Here is a 23,968-nt window from a genome sequence, read left to right on the forward strand (position 1 = left end):
CTTCTTGGGTTGGCAGCTGTATAAGTGGACTCATTTTTTTTGCAAACTTTACAGCTCCTATTAAAAAACCAAGAAAATATCCCCAAAGTAACAATAACACTTGTCTTAAGCACAGAGACGACTTGGTACGGTACCGGTACATGGGAGTTCCCAGGACAGTGAGGCTGTTAGATCTAGCTGTGGGACTTGAAAAAGATCAACTTTGGCCAGGCATATTGTAAGAATTTCAGAGCTAAACAAATGTAGGGAAGTACATGGTCAACTCATATTAAGTTTGTATTTCCTGAATATTGGAAATATTTGTACACTTTTTCCCTTAAAGCTGCATAAGTGGTTTGGTGAATTTAAAGTGGGTTTAATTCTGTGACAGATAGGTACTGGTATGAGAATTGTCTTTTTTTAAAATATTTATATTTTTAAAAATAAAAATGAGCATCTTATTACACTAAAAGAGATAAGGACATGGACAGAAACAGTGTAAAACATGAATATAAGAGCTTTAGTTGCTGGTCAAGAAAGTTTTGTTAATTTTTTTGGTCTTTCAACTCCATTGGAATGAGAACGCTCCAAGACTGGATTTATTTTGCTTGTCTGCCACAAACATTTTCATGTAAAATTAAAAATAGGAAAAAAACCTGCAAGATAGACATTAAATATGCAAACATAGCTATGTAACAATGAAAAATAAAGGTCAAAGGCTTTATAGTAAAATTTAACATTTCAGGAAGTGTTTACAGATCATGAATTAAAAGAAGACAGATTGGATATAACCTGAGTTTAGTTCCATAGACTTGACTTATCTGAGGGTTCTACCTGAGTTTTTGTACAGCACTTGGAAAGCATACAGTTACGAGTCACCAGATGTAACAGCTTAAATATCAGTACACACAGTAATACTAGTAGTTCACAGCATCACAGGCAGCCATAACCCAGTTAATAACAATTCAGGGGACTTGAATGGTCACTAATTCTGACCTGTAAGTCTTGGGAGAGTTAATATCCCAGTATTTTTAAAGATTTCTTTTATTAAATTAAATAACTTAGTATCTTGGGATACTAAATTCAGTGCCTCCAGTCTAAGAGGAGTGGGAGAAAGGTCTTCTGTTCTCCCAAGGCCACTCAGTACAACTGAACTTCCCAGACTACTTAAGTGCATAACCATATGTGAGTAACCATAGCCTATAGAAGCCCTCCTAGCTGTTAATTAGAGCCCTTTGAGACTTCAGTCCAGTAGAAAATGTTATGGTGGCAGGCAGCATTGATGGGACCAGCACCAGAGCTCTCTTACTGAAATCAGTCGAACTGAGGGCTGAACTTTGAGGGAACAACATCTTACAGGGGGCACAGTTGTGGTAGTGTTCTCAAGTATGTAGTAGTGATCAATATTTATTGTTAAAATGAAAGCCTGGAGAATTATTTTCTCAGTTTTATGTTGTGGGAATTGAAATGCTTTATGTGTAGATTGGCAAATTTCTCTGCTTCTGAGGCCTTTATACAGACACTGAAAACCTAATCCTGGGTAGTGCACAGGCAATGTAATTTTGATGGTGATGGTCTGACTGGATTTCACATTCATCCCATTTAATTGCTCACCTGAGACAGTCCCATAAATATTTCCAAAATAAGCTCTCAAATGTATACCAATTATCAACAGGTTCATTGTCAGAATTGTAATAAACAGTTCTTAATGACACAATAGCTTTCCAATCCAGGTACAATAAACAATCCCCCAACCAAACCATTACTCTGAAGGCGTGTTTCTTCTCTAAATGAGATTACAACTGAAAACCGTCATATTTAAGCATATTAATTGCAGGCCTCTGTTGCCAAAGAGTGAAGCAGGCTCATTCCAAGCATTTGTTGCTGTAATTAAAACATCTACCAAAAACAGTTCTTAAGATAATGATTGTAAACTCTGCAATAGTCATAAAGCAAAAATCCTAGCTGGAACAAAAGCCAGAAATGAAGCTTCAGCTGCATTCTTTTGCACACTAAGTTATCAAATGTCTTTCAGATAAGACCTGTTTGCCTTAACACAACTAAGGACCAAATTCATCCTGACTGCATTTATTTAAATCTATGCTTAAATACGACCCTGGATTCACTGAGTAACTTCTAATGCCATTTAGATGCACCATGTAGTAGAAAATACAATGAATGTATAAGAAAACGCAACCTGACATTTTGTATAAAAAGGGGGAGATAGAAAATCAAATAAAATTAAAAGCTTGGGGAAATTCAGTTCAAGGCCAAACTACGCAGAATAAATAGTAAAAATGTACTGTTTTTAATAATGCACATATGAAGGCCCATTTCCTGCATTCATTTACTTAGGTATAATAAAGAGCTTGCCATGCTCTTAATTCAAACATTCTAGCTAGAAACTTATAAACAACATATAAAATTGTATCACAAATTTGTGAGCAAATAAATAACAGTAAATCTCAGCCAAATTAAGCCCACGGTTACCATAAGTCCTACTTATGTCTCTTCTTCTGGGATTGTGGTTTTGTGGTAATGTTATTCCTTTGGGTTTTTTTTTTTTTTAATCTGAGATTTTTTGCTGTGTCTGTGTGGTATTGCCAGTCTTCTATATTGGAAAACAGTGGTCTTGTCTTTCAGCAATTTTCCTTGATTTGGGAATCTTTATTAGGCCCGAATGACTTGTCAGCCTGTGTCCAAATTTAGACACTTCGGGATATTCTAGAGATCGTACAAATGTATTTGTATTTCAGGCTTAAATTACTTATTTTTTTTTAAAGATTCAAGCACTTGAAATAGACATCTTATTTTACATCAAAACTCCCTGCGTATGGTGATTTTCACAACTTATTTCTCCTCCGCCTCCCGAAGTATTGCTTAGACTTCCTGATTTCAAAACCTGGTGGTTACTTGAGTGGCCTTTCTGGAAAAGTTTCCGGAACAGCGTCGACCACATGCTGTTGGGGTTTTTTGTCCTTTTTTATTCGTTTGTAGAGACAGTGGCTAGAGAACAAGTCTTAGGAGGAGCAGCTGAGGGAACTGGAGTTGCTTAGACAGGGGAAAAGGTGGCTATGGGGAGACCTTATTGTTCTCTACAACTGCTTGAAAAGGGGTTGTATGAGGAGAGGGGAGTTGGTCTCTCAAGTGACAGGTAACAGATTCAGAGGGAATGGCCTCAAGCAGGGCAGGTTCAGACCGGACATTAGGAACAATTTCTTCACCAGAAGGGCTCTAGGCCCCTGGCAGAGGCTGCCAGGGAGGTGGTTGGGTCCCCATCCCTGGAAGTGTTGAAAAGACAGGTGGATGAGGTGCTCAGGAATGGTTTAGTACTAGACGAGTACGGTTGGAGTTGATGATCTCAAAGGTCTTTTCCAACCCAGTGACTCTACGATTCCCGCCTCGCTGAGTGCCAGAGGCGCCCACCGGCGAAGAGCACGGGCGGCGACACACACACACAAGCGCGCGCGCATACACACACATACGCACCCCCCCCCCCCCTTCATTGTTTACCGGCGGCCCTCGGCGGCTCCCGCCGCCATGGCGACCGCGGCCCCTCCCTCCGCCCGCGGTGCAAGGGCCGAGTCGCCCCGCTCAGCGCCGCGGGACCGCGCCATCGCGCGGCGGCCAATCGCGCGCGGCCCCCCGCCATTCAAACGGCGGGCAGCGGCCAATGGGCGCGGCCGTCGCCCGGCGGGGGGCGGGGCCGTAACCGTCGCCGAGGGCCGTCGCTCCCTCCCTCCCCTCCCTCCGCAGATCGCTCCGCGCTTGGGGCCGGTTCCCGCCGCTTCGCATAGGCGCCTCCCGCCCGGCCCGGTGAGGGGCGGCCGGCAGGTAAGGGCACAGGGGGGCGGCGCGGGGCAAGACGGGACCCACCCTCCCCCCTGCCCCCTCCGCGGCCTTCCTGGGCCGCAGCGCCGCGGCCAATCGCCGCTGCCTCTCCCCGCGCGCGGGCCGCGGCCCAGCTCGGGTGTCCATCCTGCGGCGCCGCCGTTGAGTCCGCCCCCTGCGCCGTTCGCTTGGGCGCCGCAGGCAGGGCGGCCGGCCTTTGTGCTGGGCGAGGCCGCGGGCGCTCGGTGTGGCGGGAGGCGCAGAGGGGGCGGCCCGGCCCCGCCCCCTCCCCCTCCTTCCCCCTTCCCCCCCCATCGGCCGCGGGGGCTCGCGCCGGCCGTGCGCGCGGGGCGGGGCCGGGGGCGGTGCGCGGGGCCCTTCCTGTCAACAGCTACCCCCCTCCCCCGCCGGGAGATCTGCACGCCCGCCCGCCTGCCCGCCCCCTTCCCTCCGCCTTCGGTTCTTCGGAAAAGGTTTCTGTGAAAGGGGGAAAAAAACCCTCGTTTTCTCTCCCTGAGGATTGACGTGTTTTTTTTTTTTTTTTAATGTTTACCTCGAGGCTTATTTGCGCTGGGTTTTAGCGGTGAAGCTGGTTTGGTGGTTTAGTCGAGGCAGTCTTGATAGGTGTCTCCACCGTGATGGAAGTAAAGAGGTGGAAATAATTGGGTGATCTCGAAGAGGTCCTGCACAGCTCGGTCTCTTTGGTGAATTTAGTAGTAGGAAGTATGGAATTGATGACTTCCATGTAGGAAGCTGTGCCTTGTTAGACTCATAGAACAGTTTGAGTTGGAAGGGACCTTAAAGATCATCTGGTTCCAAATCCCCTGCCATGGGACACATCCCACTAGATCAGGCTGCCCAAGGCCCCATCCAGCCTGGCCCTGAACACCTCCAGGATCCATAGCTTCCCTGGGCAACCTGTGCCAGTGCCTCACCACTCTCATAGTGAAGAAATTCTTCCTTATGTCTAACCTAATTCTGCCCCTCTCCAGTTTATTCCCCATCGTCCAGTCACCAAAAGCCTTTGTGAACAGTCCCTCCCCAGCTTTCTTGTAGCCCCTTTGAGGTACTGGAAAGTCACTATAAGATCTGCTTGGAGCTGTCTCTTCTCCAGGCCGAGCAACCCCAACTTTCAGCCTGCCCTCATAAGGGAGGTGCTCCAGCCTTTGACTGCCATTGTTTATCTTCCTGCATTTCTCTTCTTGCATTCAACTGGCTCCCTCTGACATACACTACAGTGGTGAGATGTCAGAATTAATAAGTGGAATCACTGAATACATACGAACTTCACTCTTCCAAGAGAGAAAAATTTGTATAGTGTATTTTTAATTTATTCTTTCTCAAAACTGTGATCCCAGCTTCTGATGATGTGGTATAATTGTCTGTTGATTATGAGCTAGCAGTCTTCTTTTCTTGACAGGAGTGAAATATCTTTCCATGTATCTGGAAAGTGGAGTGAAATGGTCATTAAGAAAGACCAGAAATTGATGTATGGGGCAATATGTTTCCTTGCCATATTTCTCTTTATTTGTTTTCCTTCTTGGTTGAGGCGGCACTAACTTTTAATTGACCAACTTTTAATATCCAGGGAGTTTTGCATTAATTGCCTTGGCTTGGTATAGGACACCAAATCCTTTTGAGCCGTTTCCTTAGAGTCTTGAGTTCCTAAAGGAAAATCATAGCGGTGCGCAAAACATAAATTTCATCTTGGGAGTAAGTGAATATACTTGCAATCGGGTATTTGTACAGTACAAGGTTCATTGAATGAAATATATATCCAAGCAATATCAAAAGAAAGTTATTTTAAAGCGCTATAAATGAAAAAGTTTGTATAGGACTACTGTGAACATTAGGCTGATGTCAGCTGATACCTGAAAACTATCAGGGGTCTGTGTAGAGCTTGAAAGAGCAATAATTTCAAAATGTAATTTTTAAACTGTAATTATTTTAAAGGCTTCCTATCTTTATTTTTCTTGTTGCCGTCAATGGCTCTGTTATCGGGACAGTTAAAGGCTGACTTCCACTTTTTGAAGTGGGATGTATAGAATGAGAATTGCGAACCTCACAAACAGGAGACACAGGGGTGCAGAACAATGTGGTGGTTTTTGATAGGGTAATAAGTGATATTTACTCTTTTTTTTTTAGTGCTTAATGTTGATCTCCATAATAATGTTTAATCTGTAAGGAAAAAATGGAAGAACAAGTAGGTCTTTTCACTAATGAGATTGTTTATTACTTTTGAATTGCAGGATATTTTTTTCACTTGATTACATCTATTTATTACTAAATATAGTTGATATTTACCTCAGTCTGAATTATATAATATTGGTTTAGCTTCAAGTCCTTCAACTATATTTTCCATGTTCCTAAAACTAACTTCAGCTCCTTTTGTGAACAAGGTTGGAGGAGAGGAAGGTCTTTCTGGCTTTGAAAAGAATTAAATCACGATGTTATTTTTTATTTGGACTGTCTTCGTGTTTGGTCTTAAATGGCAAAGATTCTCTTTTTCATAATTTTGTCCTAGGATCTGGCAGCTTTGTTCCAATCAGGCGTTGAATTTACAGATGATGCCCAAGGTGTTCCAGGTCAGGAGAAGAAACAGTTGGCTGGAGTGTAGGAAGTGAAACGGCAAAGAGGAAATTATCGCAGATTAGGTCATGACTTTTGGTGAAAGCTATGACTGGACTTGGTGGATGACCAGTGTTTAGGCTGTTTTCAGATGCGGAGGAAGAAGCTGGATCTGTGTGAGAGACTATGGAAAGAGCGGTAGGAGCTATGGATCTCTTGAAGAACTGGCTTTTGGGTGCGAAAACTAGGCAAGGAGACAGAGATGGGGATTGAGACCAGAGTTTGATCCCAGAGGTGGTGAAGAGGTACTGAACTAGTTTGATGAACAAGGGCAGAAAAGGCCATCCCTTCCCAAGGAATTAAAGTAGGGCATGGAGAGAATGGAGAAGAATTTGAAATGAAAACATGGAAATTGTTTTAATGGAATCATAAGAAAACAAGAGTGTGAATTTGACAGGGTTAAACTGACTGGGATAAAACAGTCAGAAGAGTGGGAGTTCAAGAAGAATAAGAAAATAATGGGACTGGAACAAGAAACACTGGGTAGAAGACAGATGAGCTGGAAGAAGTTGTGCCTACAAGCACAGACCAGAACTCATAGTTTTTGTTACTAGGAGGTCTCAGTGAAACCAAATTATAAAACTTACTCTTTTCACTCCTTCAAATGTTGTACAGCAAAAGAGATGACCAGATGCTTTTGTTCTGAAGGAATTAGGACTATTAGCAATAAAATCCACATGAGGAAATTTTGCAGAGTTTTTTGTTTCCTCTTTGACTTCAAGGGCTATGCAGGTGTAAAATCTAACAGCAGCAACAGCTTCAGGAGATGCCTGAATGAAAGTTGGTTAAGCAAGCCTCACGTAGCCCTATGTCCCAGTGCTTTATGAAGGCGTATGATTGCGTATTAACAATATATTTTGCCAAAGAATCTGAGTTTCATTGTGGGTTTGTTAATGTGTAATGAATGAGTATCTAGTTAAATATTAGTTTTGGTCTCGTTTTGTGTGGCTTCACATCTTGTTTATAGCAAACAAGTTAAAATGCGTTGAAAAAAAACTATTTGCTGTTTTGCTTGGTTTCTCCCCCCCAATTCTCAGTTCCTGTGTTCATCATACAAATGGCGATAGGACATAAGTTAGTACATATTTTACCTTGGACTTCTAAGATACAATCATTTTCTATGTTGAGACCTGAATCACAGAGAAGTTCAAGTCAGAAGTTCAAGAAGTTTTGCTATTGACACCTATTTTATTAAGGCAGTGACATAATACTAGACTTTTCAGAGCTATGCAGGACTTCACATTTAAAAACATAGCTTTCTTTAAGTTACAGTTGTGGTTTTCCCAGTACCCTGGGAAGGTTAGAATGGTAGTCATTTAAACCATGTTTTGCTAATATCGAGTAAAAACCGTATGATGCAAACAGAGGGATACAACTTAGTTTTTCAGGATATTATATAGTTGCTCTGATGCTGTTCTTTGGTTTCCTGCAGGCTCCTATGAAAGGCTTTAAATGCCTTTTACTGAATAGGTGGAAAAGAGAAAATATTCAACCCAGGCAGGAGCCTCAATTCCTGTATTTCCTCATTTTTGAGTGTTTGGCATAATAAATTGAAGAAAGGATGTAATGTGGCTGTGTGTATTGAATATATCTGGGACATTTTATTTTAGCATTTAGAAATGATTACTTCCGTAATTTTGGTAGAACCAGAGGAAAAGAGGGCTAGAGGATACTTAGCGTCTAATTTACTTTTTTTCCCTTTAGGTGAGATCAACTGCATTTATGTAATTTTGATCAAATACATGCTTTGCCTGGTTTTGTTGGTTTCTGATGATGGAGATTGTATATTATAGCTGAATATTGATCTAGGCATACTCTTAACATATTTGAACATTTTTTCGTGACATCCAACTTAAATCTTTGCTCTATTTTAAACCTGTTTCTTCTGTGTGCTATGAATTTGGCAGATGGATCATCATTTTTATCTTATCGGGCAGCTTTTTGCCTACTTAAGGTGATGAGTTGTTTAAGTTTCCCCGTTCCAGACTAAACAATACAGAAAGAGTAGGGAAAAATGAAGCCTAATGTTTAGCTCATATGTATTGATTTCTTTCTGTTGTAGGGATTCTTTTTGAAAAATGCCAAACCGGAAGTTTGCTGATGGTGAGGTGGTGATGGGCCGTTGGCCCGGAAGTGTCCTGTACTATGAAGTACAAGTGACTCATTACGATGATGTTTCTCATCTTTATACTGTTAAATACAAAGATGGGACTGAACTTGCATTGAAAGAAAGTGATATAAGGGTGAGTACACGTTCATATAATTATGAATATTTCTAATGGAATATTATAGTGAACTTGTGATGTAGAGAAAAATACAACTTATCATTGGATAAGTTGTATTGGGTTGCCTCGGGAGCTTTCATTAACTGTCTTCAGCAAGACAGTTGGTGCTAAATAATAGCTTTTTTCCTACATGACATCTCAAGCAGAAGTTCAGAATGCTGACTAAAGAAGCATAGTTGTTTTCTTTGTATTGAAAAAATAGTGATACATTTTGGGGAAAACGAGTCTGATCATAAAGGAACTCTATATCATGATTGTTTAGGAAAAATTGGGTTTGGGTAGCTTATATAGCTAGTATTCAGAGGGTAGACACTAATTTGACTTATTTTTCCACTTACAAATAAGATTTGAAAACAAATGCAAGCACGTAAGATTACTGTAAATATAAATAGTGCGTACCCTTTAAGCATGTAGTTGAAGTATCTGTGAAGAGCTTGTACTGTTCTAGGTCCCCAAAGTTTTCATAAGGTATTTTGCTACATTTGTGACAATTTGTGACTTTAGAAAAAGGATTCTGTCCTATGTGTATGAGCACACCCCTTCCTATTTACATACCTTTATTATTTCATTTTCTGTTACTGATAAAGGCCTTTAGAACTCTGCGTACAAATTTCACTTCAATTTAAATGTGGTAATGCATGAGACAAAAAGCTATTTGAATGCAGTTGATTTTTAAGACCTGTAAGTTCAAAGCTAACTTGTGTATCTGTATGTGAACTGTACTTTCAATTTTTGGTGGCAATGTACATGCCCCACAAATGCCCTTTTTCTTTTGGGACAAAATGTTTCTGCCTTGAGGTAGACAGATGTTTTCGCTGCTTTAATTCCAGCTTCTTTAATTCATGCTTGCAGGATAGCAAACTCAAGCTGAGAAAATGCCTTTCTTTGTCATTAGGCATCTGTGCCCTAAAAAAGCTGTGTTATAAAGATTTTACATGGGAAAGCAAGCACTGTAGACTTCACAGAAAAAGAAAACGAAGTACTTTTCAGGAAAAACTGCTTATAAAATTAGTTATCACATCTAATGTAATGATTTGGCTGACTTGGGGTCTTTTAAAGTTGATTTCAGCTGTGTTGCCTTGAAAAGATTTATTGCATCTTGATATGTCAATTGTATTAATAGAGGTAACTAAGATGATAGCTGTCTCTTAAAGACAGCTATCCTTTCATTTACTTGTGCGAAGTCTTAAGTGGGCAGCATGGTGCTCACATTGATAGCTTACATCCATATCCTGATGTCTGTAGCTTTGACAGGAATTGTCAGCAGCTGGACTTGGGGCAGGATTATTTGGGTATTACCAGAAAAACGAATATACTTCAGTTGCTCTTCTTAACAGCCTTTGCATAGCGTCAGTAAAGGAAATCAGAGACAGTTCTGTAGAACTAGATGCCAGAGTCCTCATCACAAAAAAAACCAAGTTTCTAAAATTGTTCTTTGGAACACCTAAGGTAAGATTTTGTTTTCTTTCTCTCTTTCTCTTAGTCACAGTCATCATTCAAGCACAGGAAGAGCCAGTCCTCTTCAAGTTCTCCTTCCAGAAAAAGTAGATCTCGATCTAGATCTCCTGGTCGGCCAGCAAAAGGCAGACGTCGTTCTTCTTCCCAGAGCAGAGAACATAAAGATGACAAAAAGAAAACCATTCAGGAAACCAACTTGGCTCTACTGGTACTCATTTTTTTTTACTTGTTTGTTCTGTTTATGTGGATTTATTAGAATTTTTTTTTAAAAACTAATCTTTGCTATTTGCAAAAGATTTGTTTCATGCATACTGTGTTTATTATTGTAAAAGCCAGCTGTAGTTTATGTTCTATGAACAACATAATTACCTGCAAAAGTGTATCCAGAACTGCCTTTTTTCTTTGAAAATAAGCTTTCTACCTTGCAGAAGTTGTTAGGAAGTTCTTGAAATGTAAGCATATGTTGTTAAGTTCCATTTGAATTTGCTGGTACCATGAAGTTCTAGGAATTCAAACAAACACAAATTCTTCAATATTTTAATATTGAGGTCATTGCTTCACATTGAAGACAAATGCTCCCTCTTGTGAAATGAGGCAAAGGAATTTAGCTTACTTTTAAGATCTGCTGATCAATATATAGCAGGTAGCTATAACTAGGGGGTTTTTTTTCTGTTATCAGAAGCCGAGTGAGAATAACACCAGAAGGTACAATGGTGAACCTGACAGTACAGAAAAAAATGACACATCCTGCGTTATCTTGGAGGTATGAGCATTGTATTTACTCTTAGTTTTATGTTGTGTCCTAACTTAGCTTTCTCAAAAATCCCTGGAAGAGGGCAGTATAATAATCAAGGAGAAATAGAATGCAGCATGGAACTTGGAGATTAAGCTTACTTTTCAGCTAAGTTCAGGGGAGAGGAAGTTGTCAAAAGGGAGGAGTATTAGAGCTGCCTAGCATTTTTTTTTCTTGTTTTTTTTTTTTTTTCCCATCAAATTCTTACTGGTTACTTGTACTCATTCCCGTGCTTTTACAGTGTGAGAGTTTGGCCATAGAAAGTGGTTTTTAATTACTTTTTTTTTTTAGCCAAATCTGTTCTTTAGTCCTGATTGTTAGCTAGTGTACAGAGTTATGGCAGGAAGGAAGGAATGAGTGACTTGTACTTGACCTGCTGCTGATATCTAATCATGGCTTAAGTGATCACTATTAAACTGCTTTTAGCAGGCTCTTCATATAGGTGCATAAACTATATGGAAGTAGAACACATTGTATATTGGTGTTTCATGGTGAATCACTCCAAATATTAAATAATGGACTACAGTAAGGTAAAATCACTAGGAATTTCTTTAGTGAATTATTTTTATTCATTAACAGCAAAAGTTGAAACCAGACCTGGAAACAGAACGCGTGTTTGAACAGTACAGCTTGCGTTCAAGAAAAGAAGAAAAGAAAAAAGAAGAGATATATTCTGAGGAAAAGGGTTTTGAGACAAAAACATTCGATAAAGCATCATCAAAAACAAAGGACCTAGAGTTTGGTGGAAGAATTGGTATGTGTGCAAGTTGTAATAGTTGAAAACGAGTATTTTTTTTTTTTATTTCATTTTTACTTATTGACCATACTGTCATGTCAAGAACTGTTTTTCCAGTTTTGGACACTAGTTGCAAAGTCCAGTCTCATGTGACAGTGCTTCCTGTAGTCCGTACTGGTACTGGTGGCAGTCAAAGAATTGTTATTAGACTTGGTTCTCTTGTGAAATATAGTGAAGCTCTTGTGTCTTCCCTTGCACTGTTAGATGTGAACATTCCAAATTAAATTGAAGGCACTAGCAAAGTTTTTACATTTTCAAAACCTAGGTGGTTCAAACTCAACAGTGAAGTATTCTTTATACAGTTTATTGAACACTTTTAAAGAGATGTAGTGGATGCGATCCTTCAGTTTGATTACATGACCGCATATGGGAGTGAGAAGAATATCACTGTATCCCATTACATGACTAGGGGATTGTCACTGTCTTGCTTCAGGAATAGATAATGACAACCTCTTCTTTGTTACTAAAGTTAATATTGAGCTTTATTAGGGGGATTGAAACTATGTTTTTTATTTTCTATGTTTATATTCTAATATGGCATGCTGTCTGTTTACAGGGGCGTTAGTGCTGATATTTTTCCTGCCTGCTACTGTATTCTACTTGCTGTTGATGTGCAAACAAGATGATCCCAGTCTTTTGAACTTCCCTCCTCCTCTCCCAGCACTTGAAAGTCTTTGGGAGGCTAGGGTGTTTGGTGTTTTTCTTCTGTGGTTTTTCCTTCAAGCTCTGTTCTACTTACTGCCAATTGGAAAGGTAAGCTGTTCAGTAGCAACTGAGTCTTCATCGATAATTAATTTGTGTGTTAGGCTGGAAGGTAGGGTAGGTTCTTAATTCATTGAATTTGAAAGCAGATTAATTAGTTTTCTGTATTAAGATGGAATGTGGCTACTGCAGATTTATGTAAGCTTAAAATAGCACAGTTGGTTAAGAATTTAGTGCCTGTGCATTTCACAGTCTTACAGTATAAAAAAGGCTGAAGGTATATAGGAGTTCAAATCAAAGCATGGATAAAATTTGTGTGATAGAATTCTAGATTCATTCCAGGTGTCTCACTTCTAAATTGACAAACTTTGATGCCTGGTTTCTTATTGATATCTAGTGTAATCTTTTAGGGGAAGCTATAAACCATTCTAGCCATATGTATATCAGGCAAGTGGTCTGTTTCCATCTTTTCATGACTAGAGGGATGCTGGCAGATTCTGAAAGAACACTCTAAATAGATCATTCAGTCATTTTGGTCTGTTGCTATACATGTTTACAGTGATTGGACCTGTTCTGTTTTCTTGAGGCTGGTTAGGAAGAGGATTTTTTTTTCAGTATTTATATTTGGATGTGTTCAGCTGCTTACCTTCATTGAATGTCTGTGGGAGAGATGTGCTTGGATTTCTTTCCCTGCCAGTGCCCTCAGAAAGTCCTTTGTTGAAACACTAGTATTCTATTCGTCCTAGGTTGTAGAAGGCCTGCCTCTTTCAAATGGAAGGAAACTGCAGTACAGGATAAATGGTAAGCAAGTTGTAGTTTCTGATTCTGAAATTTGATACCAGTATCTGATTTGCCATGCTTGGTACCATAAGATACCAATTAGGAAAGATAAACTCTATGGTCCAATTGGGTATCTGTTGTGAATTTTTCATAAAACATAATAAGCTTTTTCTTGTGAAACGGAGGTTGCTAACTGTCAGAAATTAACTACCCCATGAGCAAGATACTATGCTGTACAGGGCACCTGATCTGCATCCAGTTGTGACCAGTGACTCCTGTCTTATTCCTTGCATAACTGTTAAACAGGCAGTTGCCTACCAGAAGTGTTAGTAATGTTCGTGTAACGAGGACTGCTCTGGAGAAAATGATCAGGAGCGATTTGAAGAGATCTTATCCTGTGTGTCTAGATTGTCTTTGATATCTCTGATTTACAGACTAATAAATGTGTTAAAATTTATGTAAGATGTTCTTATTCTTGCCTGGCAAGAACAGTTCTTAGTCCTTATGATTTCACTTCATATGAATAAGGCATATTTCTCATCTAGGTTTAAAGTATGTTTTAACATACTTCAGCAGGACTGCTTTTCCAGGCTTAAATGGAAAAGGGTACTTTGCCTTGCAGGTATTCCAGACCGCCTATTGGATTGGTTAGTCGGTTGAAAGACACTGTGTGGTGCTAATGGAATCTAAGTGTTATATTAAAAAAACGAATGGGGTTTTGTTATAGTCTGATAAGTTGCACCATTTTAAAGTGGCATTTTTAAGATGGAGTAGGGCTGTAAATCATAAAAGCAGAGTGAATTGGATCCTATAGAAGTGAGCCATATTGAGGCTGCCTTGTAACTTCTTTTGGTTTAGATGATTTTAAAAAAAAATGTAATGCCATTAAAAGCTAATCTTCAAAGCAACTCTGAAAGCCTTCTTGAGGAAAGGAAGGAAACCATTGACAGGACAAGAGGCAGTGGACACAAACTGAAATACAGGAGATTGTATCTGAGCATCAGGAAACGCTTATTACAATGAGGGTGACTGAGCACTGGTACAGGTTGCAGAGAAATTTTGGAGTCTCTGTCTTTGAGGGTACTCAAAACTGTGTGGACATGGTCGTAGGTAACCAGCTCCAGGTGGCCCTTCTTGAGCAGGGTGATTGGACTAGATGAGCTCTGGAGGTCCCTTCTAACTTCAACCTTTGTGACTGACGGTAGGCACTTATGTGCCTTCTATATATATATACAGCCACCTGCTTATATTTGGACATTATTCCATTGTATGCAGTTTTATGCTCTCAAAGTACAAAAGTTTTGTGTTCAAGTTTTGGCTTGAAAGTTATTTTAATACTTTAATTACTGGTATCTGTATCAAGGTTTGAATAAAGATAAATACCTAGAGAAGAAAACGTGTTTCTCAGAGCTGTCCAACAGATAAGACTTTTGGTCTGCTATCATTATCCAGTAGCAGTATCAGTGTCTATTTTTCCACTAGAATCTGAAATTGGATCTTATGTTCTTATCAAACATGTAGGAGCATTTAGACTGTTTCTGCCTCTTGTCCTTCTGATGAGGAGCACAGGAAGTTTCAGGGCATAGATAGAATGTCTAGGGGGTATTGGTGTACCCCAGAAGTCTGAACCTCAGGAGCACGGGATGTGTAAGACATTGGAATAGACAAATCTTGAAAGAAGTGGAAATGCAGAAAGGCTGGACTGGGTAGATTCTACTAGAATTATATTTTTATTTTATTTTGTTTTAGCTAATATGTTTTTCTTCTACATCCTTTAGGGTTTTATGCTTTTATTTTGACTGCCTCAGCTATTGGAATTTTATTATACTTTCAATTTGAACTTCATTATTTGTATGATCACTTCATGCAGTTTGCGGTGTCAGCTGCAGCTTTTTCTATGGTATTGAGCATTTATCTGTATATTCGATCACTGAAAGCACCTGAGGAAGAACTAGCACCAGGTGGAAATTCTGGTGAGTTATAGATATTGTAGATAATGTCATTCCTATTTTGTGCTACAGTTTCATTTTTATTAATTAAAGGCTAGATTTAGGACTGGTTATTATAATACTGTGACTTGTACTTTCTACCAAGGTAAAATTCATGTTGTGAGTTAAGTGGCAAATTTTTGTTCACACTCGGATACTGTAAAATGCTTAAAATTTTAGTTGGATTTAGTTGGTCTGTTACCTTAGTGATGAGAGGACAGTCCCTTCCTTTTGGTTTTCATGGGGCCTGTCACATTCACCTCATAGTGCCACTGCTGGTGGGCCTTTTCCTGAAGCAGCTGGGAATAGAAAGAAAACTGAAAAATCTCGATCTTTTGGTAAAGGGAAGTCAGGTACAGAACTTGAAAGTACGGTGTATTGCTAAACTTTTATTTTTGCTGCACACTCTTACATCTAGTTAGCTAAATTGAGTTTTCAAAAGAAATCTTGACTTAGTCAGGAGACTGCCTACCTACAAAGTATCAATTGTATGCATATGGGTTTTTAGGACAAAGGATAAGTTGAGAAGCTTATTAGCATTAAATATTAAACTACTATTAAAAAGGATCATAGGATGACTAAGAAAGGGAATTTATGGACAGAACACTTAGCGTATTAAAATGAAGTATTCAGATATCTTCGGTTCCTTTATCAGTGCAGTGTGTGTGTGAAGGGAAATAAATTATCGTGAATTGTTTTTTCTTTGTAAAGTGCAGTTCTGTTTTCTCTAAGTGGTATAGTAGCATTCTGTAACTGTACTGCCAGGTGCTTGTTACTTGCTAACTCAGTGCAGTGTATCTTGAAGTCAAGGTACAGTATTTTTCTTCTGGTCCATCTCTTGATGAACAGGCAATTGTCACAGTTCAAAGAATTCTTGCTCCTAGGGGAAAGCAACAAAGTAGGAGGAGAAGCAGGATTAATTAATACCATAAGATCCTGTTCATGGAAACTGTGATGTCAGCTTCAGGATAAGGCTGAAAGAAGGAACAAGTGTCAAGGGAAAATAAGCCTGCAGTAACTTCTAAAGTGTTTAGCCTTAATGAATAAAATATTTGGGCCTCTTAAAATACAAACCATGTGAGTTTTACTTTGTATTTTGCATTCACTCACATGTTTCTTGCCAATCTAAAGGACTTTATTTATAAAAAGAGAATATTAGTAGAAAGTAAGAACTGCTTTACAGAAAGAAGAGTAGTGGCAGACAAAGGAAGAATATTGCTAACAAAGACTGTCTTATCTGCAGGGTATTTTATTTATGATTTTTTTACTGGACATGAATTAAACCCCCGTATTGGCAGTTTTGACCTCAAATACTTTTGTGAGTTGCGTCCAGGATTAATTGGCTGGGTGAGTAAGTAAACTTAGTTTTTTTCACTTGTTTAAACATTACACAAATAGCTTTTTTTTTATATACATATAATATATATTATCTATATATATATAAAATTGGTATTATGGCTAAAATATGTATTTATAAACAGGAAAAAAACCATCCTTCCAAACAGTTTCATCTTGCCAAATTTATAATGGCTATTTTTATTCACTTTAGGAAAATGTCTACGTTTTACCTTCTTTGCTAAATGAAAACCCTAGTTGCAAACTGTTGCTTGTGAAACAGGTTATTTTTTTAATTTAAAAAATGGGCCAAACCCATCTGTATTAAAATACTGTTTGTCATAATAGAAACTATCACTTTCTTTTACAAGGAGAACTTGTAACAAAGTATTTTCTACATTAGGTTGTTATAAACTTGGCAATGCTCTTGGCTGAGATGAAGATACACAATCAAAATATGCCATCTCTGTCAATGATACTTGTGAACAGCTTTCAGCTTCTTTACGTGGTGGATGCTCTGTGGAATGAGGCAAGTGGCAATTGTATTAAACTAATTCCATTTTTAATTGTGTTAAATGAATGAGGCTTTGTAAATTATAAAGTTCTTCCTCCTTTTTTCTAGGAAGCTATTTTGACTACAATGGATATTACCCATGATGGATTTGGATTTATGCTAGCATTTGGAGATTTGGTGTGGGTTCCGTTTGTCTACAGTCTGCAGGCCTACTATTTAGTTGGTCATCCTAATGCAATTTCTTGGCCTGTTGCTGCTGCAATTACTGTTCTGAACTGTAAGTTATAGTACCTGTTATTGCTACTGGTAGTATTTTGTTTCTTTGAGTTGAGATGAAGCTATAGCTAGGGTGAAGTTGATTATATTTTCTGTATTACCACAGATAGTGGGAGCATGCGTCTGGCTACTGTTTAATACAAACAGTATAATAAATTTTCATTTTACTGAATAAGGGATAAAATGAGAGTCTGGACACCTAATCATTGTGTTGAGAGGCATCTTTATATGTATCCTGTCTGGAGTTGCAGAAGTGACTTAAAACACTTTGAATGAAATGTAGCAAATGTCTTTTAAAGCCAGTCTGGGTAATGGTGGGTGACTCATAAAAAAGAAGTCAGCAACTTGTTGGCCATGGTTTACTGAACCTAGGAGAAAGGAAGTTTAATCATTTAACAGGTTGCATATTCTTCCTCAGTGCCCATAGTTAGGAACTCATGTCCATGGAAAACACCTCCTTTCTTCTAGCTGAGTGCTTTGAGAGAGGATCTCACATCCTTGTGGAACCTTAAATTTGCACCAGTATGGCCTTGTGGTTTGTCCCTTTTATCTAAGTAGTAAATGTAAAAGAAAATTTTTAGTAGTTATGACAAAGGAAATGGAAACACTCGGAAAGAATATGAAGGCATGCAACTTGGTATGTGCAGTTCTGAGAAATACAATATCGTTTCTCATTTTCAGTTCATATATTTCTTTTTTTTAACATCTTAAAGTAGTTGTAATCATGCTATTTCGATACAACCTCAGAATTGAATTTAAACTACCTTGTAAAAGTGATGGGAGGGGGGAATTTCAAAGCAAGATAATACTTCATGGTTTCATTCTTTTGATATTGTGAACTCATAAATAGTTGGTTAGTTTATGGAATAGACACTGTAGCAAAATACTGGGCTGCTAATAGAGCTATAATCTAAACAGCAACACATCAACTTACATGAATTTCAAATTCAGTGTTAGGTTAATGAAGTATTTCAAATATGATTGTAAAAGTAGATGTGAAAGTAAATCTTAAAGTTAGTAGTGCGTGAGAACATATGGAACGCAGGTTCCAGTAGCATTTCTGTCTTGTTAGAGCTCTGAGAACTGGAGAATATCAGTTATTATCTCTGAGGAAAAGACTTTGTAGTAAGAGTGGCAGAGAGCGTAACAGTGCTTTTGTTGAAGGAGAGAAAACTGGCAAAAAAATGAAAATGCAAAATTAATAATATTTATTTCCAGGTATTGGATATTACATATTCCGTAGAGCAAATTCTCAGAAAAATAATTTCCGAAGGAATCCATCAGATCCCAAATTGGCCTGTAAGTGCATTTTTTATTTGTTCAGTTGCTATACAATGGCTTTTTGTGAAATTCACGTTTCAGTTGTTTTATGGACTCTGTTCACAGATCTGAAATTTATACCCACTGCAACTGGAAAAGGACTTCTTGTGACAGGATGGTGGGGTTTTGTTCGTCACCCTAATTATCTTGGCGACATCATCATGGCTCTGGCATGGTCACTGCCCTGTGGTAGGTTCCTGAAACCAAAGTGAATTTTATCTAAAATGCTTTTATGTTTTGGCATCTGACTGAGTTTGAAATGCAAAGCAGTAATTACTTGAGATCCTAATACCTATTATTAGTTGAATGGCAAATTTCTGTGTTGGAAGCTTAATCTGACACCTGTTTTCTTACATCTTATCCTTTATATTTTACTATAGATTTGACATATACTATAGATTTGACTCTTCTTTCTGACACTACATCATTCAGTACTGTTGGGGCTTGCTTGATAATAAGTTGTACGTTACATTTTTTACACTAGTGCTGTGCTATAGTGCTTTCAAAGAGAGTTCTCAGAAAGTGGGAGTTCTGAGATAAGGGCTAACACATACAGAGATTGACTTGAAGCAAAATACTTTAGAAAACAAAAAGTCATCAAATACAAAGGGATGGAATTCTATTTCAAAGATTTTGTTACTGAATACTTCCTGGGTTTCATAAAGTTTACACTTAGAGAAAGTTAGGGGGAGCCTTTTGTCCAATGGAGTTTTGTAGTCCCGATTGTTTGCAGGAGCTTCAAAAGAGCAGTAGGAGTTTCAGAAAATACAACTGATCATGGTTGTGCTGCCCCCTTTCATTCAAGTTTGAAAAATGGCTTTGGGTGCCTCCCTTCTCTGTAGGAGTTTTTCTTTTATAGAAGCACAGAAATGAGCATGACAATGGGGAGTTTTGGTAGAATGGGACTTTGTCACCAGGTGATTAATGCTGCGACCATGGCCATCAGCAGTGAGAGGATGCCGGAGTTCAGGTTAATTTTAATTTAGATTTTAATTGAATGTAGACAGTGCTAAATAAGCATATGCACTTGTAGACAGTATCCTGGAGGAGAGTTGCCCTCTGAAAATAGGAGAGACTAATCCTCTGTCAGCCTTGTGATGGCAGAAGTGGAAATGTTGCTGTAGCTGCATGGGAGTCAGAGGGGATCATTTAAGTAGATGCTTTGAGCAAAGCTAGAGTTACTGCCTGACAGCCAAAATGCCCCTTGTGTGGGGTAGCTCCATGCTGCAGAGGTTTAACTCTTTCTCAGGTTTTGATAGCTAAAGAACTTAAAATGTGTCAACTTTGCATACATTGAGAGTGAAGTCAGTAGATTTTGAGACCCTGAATTTTAAAGATTACTTCTTGGATTTTTTTCTTCCTATCTGCATGTAAACATCACTCAGTTTTCACACTATCCTGTTAAGTATTTGATTCTTTACCATACAAGTATAAGATACTTCAGTCCATAACAAGTATGTATCACCAGCTTAATACATGTTGCTAACATTTCTGTTTTAGTTTTTTTCTGTATCTAACATGACTTTCTCGCTTTATTCTACAGGTTTTAATAACATTTTACCGTATTTCTATGTGATATATTTCATCTGCTTGCTTGTCCATCGAGAGGCTCGTGATGAACATCATTGTAAGCAAAAATATGGCTTGGCATGGGAAAGGTATTGTCAGCGTGTACCATACCGCATATTTCCTTACATCTACTAGAGTGCTCCAGATGCCTGATTTGCAACTTACTTCTAAAGTTAGTTTCTTTGCAAATAAAAATATACCTCTTACCTTTGCACTTGGTCTAGTTGTTATTTAGGCTTTTTTTGTTTTTTAAAAAAAAAAGTGACCAAACAGTGGCATGCATCAACAGGTATTTGCATTAATTTTAAATATATGAGTTATGTGAACTGACTATCTGTGATTTTTAAAAATTGTGAATTTTCAAAAGTCTTGGAGCCCTAATTTTTCAAGCTAAATTTTATCTAGAATCTTGAGTTTACATTTTTTATTGCATTTAATTAAGCACTGTGATGTAAAGTATGTTATTTTCCTAATAACAATAAATACAGAATTCCATGCAGTTCTTTTTCTAGTGTTACCTGTACCATCTAACTTCAGGTGTCTGACTTAATTGCTGGAATAGGAGGAGCAGCAGGGTCTTTTTGGTCAGTGGAGCTGGAAGCAGAGGATTTGACCTACGTGAGTGGCACATACCACTGGCTGTGCTGCCCTCCAGTCCCTGACTCAGAGCTGACACAGCTCCAGCTGGGCGGTTGTCCCTTCCTGGCTTTTCATTATTGGGATTTTCTGATCAGGGAGGCTTAGGTGGCCCCTCCTGCACTTCATCTGCAGGAGGAACAAAGGGATGGGATTGGGAGAAGTGAAGGGGCACAACTGTCCTCTCCCATGCCATCCCCAAATTTTTGAGGAAGTTTTAGCATGGATTAAGGGAGACTTTGAGCTGCTGCCTGGCAGTGCTCCTGACCCTAGAGAGCAGGCGCGCTTCTGGCTCAGACTTCTGAAGGTAGATGATACAAACACTTGTTTCAGCTGTGGAAGTGAGTAGTGAGATCTGATCATGCATCTACTACTGAACACAGGGGAGCAAAAGGTGCAGTGTATGCGTATTTGACAGAAAAGAATAAAATTACCACAGTTAGCTTATTCTAATCTTTGTAAATTATGTCTTAATGTACCATAGTGTTTACCGAGTGTGTATAATAAAGCCTCCATGTTTCTGCTGTACAGTGTTTGGATTTGGAAATGCCATAGCTTTTGTAGAACTAAATCATTTTCCAGTATTTTTTTTAAATGTTCATTGAATAAAGGTTTTTGTAAATTAACGTATTAATTCTCGAAACAATTGAAATGTTCATTTAAATATTTGTATTGACAAATATGGCATGAAAATATAGGAAATGCTCCTTAATCCAAAGTGGGGGGTTTTTTTTGGTTTTTTTTTGGTTTTTTTTTTTAAAATTTGGCATCGCTACCTCATATGTAGGTTTTGCCTTTTGTACTGTTGCAGATAGAGAAAATAGCTATTTTTTTGCTATTGCTATTTAAAACATTTTTTTACATGAGCCTGTGGTTGAACTCGACCACTTTCTAATATATTTTTGTATATATTTGACTTTTTAACTGATGTATGTGTTCTAGACACTAGTTACGTGTTTTTTCCTCTAACTGGCTGTAAATCAGATGTCCTTGCAGTATTTACATCACAAGTAGAATAACTTTATATTTTACTGAAATAATCTTGCATTAATTAACTAGCTTTTATTCTGTTGTCACAACTAAGTGCTTTTCACATACTTCACACATGAGGTTTATAGCACAAATTTTTCAAAAAAGCTTATTAGAATCTTAAATATAGTGGAGAAGGAGCTCAGGTACCTCTGCATTTGCTTGTAGGAAAGTTCCTAATAAATCGGAATGTTTCTATTCATCTATTGGTTTCATTTCTCTAAAAATGTTGATGTAATTGAAAATCTAGCATGTGACTTTTGTAATAAAAGAACTCTCTATTTTGTACACAGGCATTTTTAAACATAATTGTACATTTGAATTGTATATAATGTAGCTTGAGTATGGCAGTCTTCTCAGAAAACCTGTGTGTTGGTGTTGTAAGAAAAATGTTTTAAGACAAATACTTTGATTCCTGGAAAAAAAACAGCATTACCTGTAACAATCCTGAAGAGCATTTCCTCCTGTGAAGTAGCAGATTACACTGGGATGCTTTTTTTCCAATGGTTGCTCAGTCAGTTAAAGGGAAATAGAGCAATCATTTAACTGCACCAGTTTGCAGCTGTTGTTTTAAAGTGTGTGGGGACAGGTGGGTGGCAGTTTAACTCACCCTATAAACTAGGAGGTGCCCCTGCCATCCCAGTTTCATCTGTTGCCATGCAAGTATATTAAAATGTAATTCAGAGCCTTTGTTTTTCAGAAACAGATCTTGACCAATGATAACTTTGATTTATTTACACGCTGAGTTTTTTGTGAATTTGAAGTAATTGTTGTTAATACACACAAGCCTATAAACTAAAATAAAGCTTTTTTTTATTAAGTAGGGTTTTTTTTCCTTGTAATTTGTGATGTCTGAAAAAAATTTACATTGATTTTAGCTTATTCAGTAAAGATGCAGGTTTGTTGAGGTTCTCATTGTATCAGTGGTTGTGGGTTGAGGGTTATGCATAGTGCTTTTCTTTTCCTTAAAACTCCTTGACAGGCTAAGGAAGCCTATCCATTTAAAAGGAGATCTTCAATTCTCCCTTTCTTCTCCTTCTCTTTATGCAAAAGTTTATAGCTCCACCATCATCCCAAGAGCACATTTGTTCTCTGCATCAGCTCTATGTCAGCTGTTTTGCTCATCTGCCTGCACTGAAGAATATGAAAGCACTGAGAATTAGGTGGCATGTCAGGGGAAGGAAAAGCAGGCATGAAAACCTCAATGGATAGCAACTGCAGTTGCTGAGTTAGGAAAAAATGATTATTTTTACTGGAAAAGATAATGGCTTCAGAGCCATGCTTAAATGTATCTGAGAATTATTGGTCATGGAACTGGCACAGCAGGGCACCTGGTTTTGTGACTCTGACTTGGTCCTTGCTGGTGTGGTATGTTGGCTGCTGTTACAAAGTGAACTGGTAATCCTCGAGTCTTTAGGGAGTCCAGTGAAGTGGGCAAGGCTAATGCATTACCTCTTCTTGATCCTCCATTCTGTTAGTCCAAAAATAAAACTTAACTGTAAAAAGACAGATTTAACACTTGTTTTGCCTGAATCATATTTTTTTTTCCCCTGCAATTTCTAATAAAAGTCAAAGCCAAACACCAGTTTTGTGTAATCAGGGGATGCAGCCAAAGGGGTGCTGTACAGGACATAATTCCTGTGTGAATGTGACCTAATGTGAACAAGACTAGTGGAAATGTGATGCTCATGCAAAGCTATTCAAATAGATTAATGGTTTAAAGAAGCAAAGTAGAACTAGTTCATGCTCTTTTCTACTTGTGATTTTATGACCTTAAGATTCCTCTGAAAGCAAACAGATATTGTAGACAAACGTAGACATTATTATAGTTCTGTGATTTCTGTATATGTTTATATCTGCTTATCACAGCCTTTGGGAATGGAACTTTGCCAAACTAAAAATTCTCAATTCCCACCAAAATAGATGGGAGCTGGTAGTCCTAGCAGCTAGTAAGACTGTCTGGGGCGTTTTCAAATCTGAAAATGAACACTAATGACATTGTAGCTGCACATACTCTGCAACAGTTCGTGTGTCTGCAGGGGTGATTTC

The 23,968-nt window shown here is 38.5% G+C and overlaps 1 protein-coding gene across 1 annotated transcript; it reads left to right on the top strand.

Annotated features, from left to right (window-relative positions):
- Window positions 1–3,683: 3,683 nt before the first annotated feature.
- Window positions 3,684–22,733, top strand: LBR (lamin B receptor). The gene is made up of 14 exons (XM_054063122.1): window positions 3,684–3,813; window positions 8,501–8,681; window positions 10,207–10,389; window positions 10,861–10,944; window positions 11,554–11,728; window positions 12,327–12,523; window positions 13,219–13,273; window positions 15,031–15,225; window positions 16,484–16,587; window positions 16,979–17,108; window positions 17,202–17,366; window positions 18,584–18,664; window positions 18,752–18,874; window positions 20,229–22,733. The coding sequence occupies exons 2-14, from the start codon at window positions 8,517–8,519 to the stop codon at window positions 20,387–20,389; spliced, it is 1,818 nt and encodes a 605-aa protein (XP_053919097.1). The 5' UTR covers window positions 3,684–3,813; window positions 8,501–8,516; the 3' UTR covers window positions 20,390–22,733.
- Window positions 22,734–23,968: the final 1,235 nt, after the last annotated feature.

The sequence above is a fragment of the Cuculus canorus genome, chromosome 3, assembly GCF_017976375.1.
Source record: "Cuculus canorus isolate bCucCan1 chromosome 3, bCucCan1.pri, whole genome shotgun sequence".
Classification (NCBI taxonomy): Eukaryota; Metazoa; Chordata; class Aves; order Cuculiformes; family Cuculidae; genus Cuculus; species Cuculus canorus.

What these genes read in the sequence shown, in the direction of transcription:
- LBR (XM_054063122.1), top strand. Translation starts at nt 8,517, where the DNA reads ATGCCAAACCGGAAGTTTGCTGATGGTGAGGTGGTGATGGGCCGTTGG. An exon ending in ACTTACTGCCAATTGGAAAG is followed by an intron (nt 12,524 to 13,218) that starts GTAAGCTGTTCA and finishes TATTCGTCCTAG; the next exon opens with GTTGTAGAAGGCCTGCCTCT. An exon ending in GTCCAGGATTAATTGGCTGG is followed by an intron (nt 16,588 to 16,978) that starts GTGAGTAAGTAA and finishes TTTCTACATTAG; the next exon opens with GTTGTTATAAACTTGGCAAT.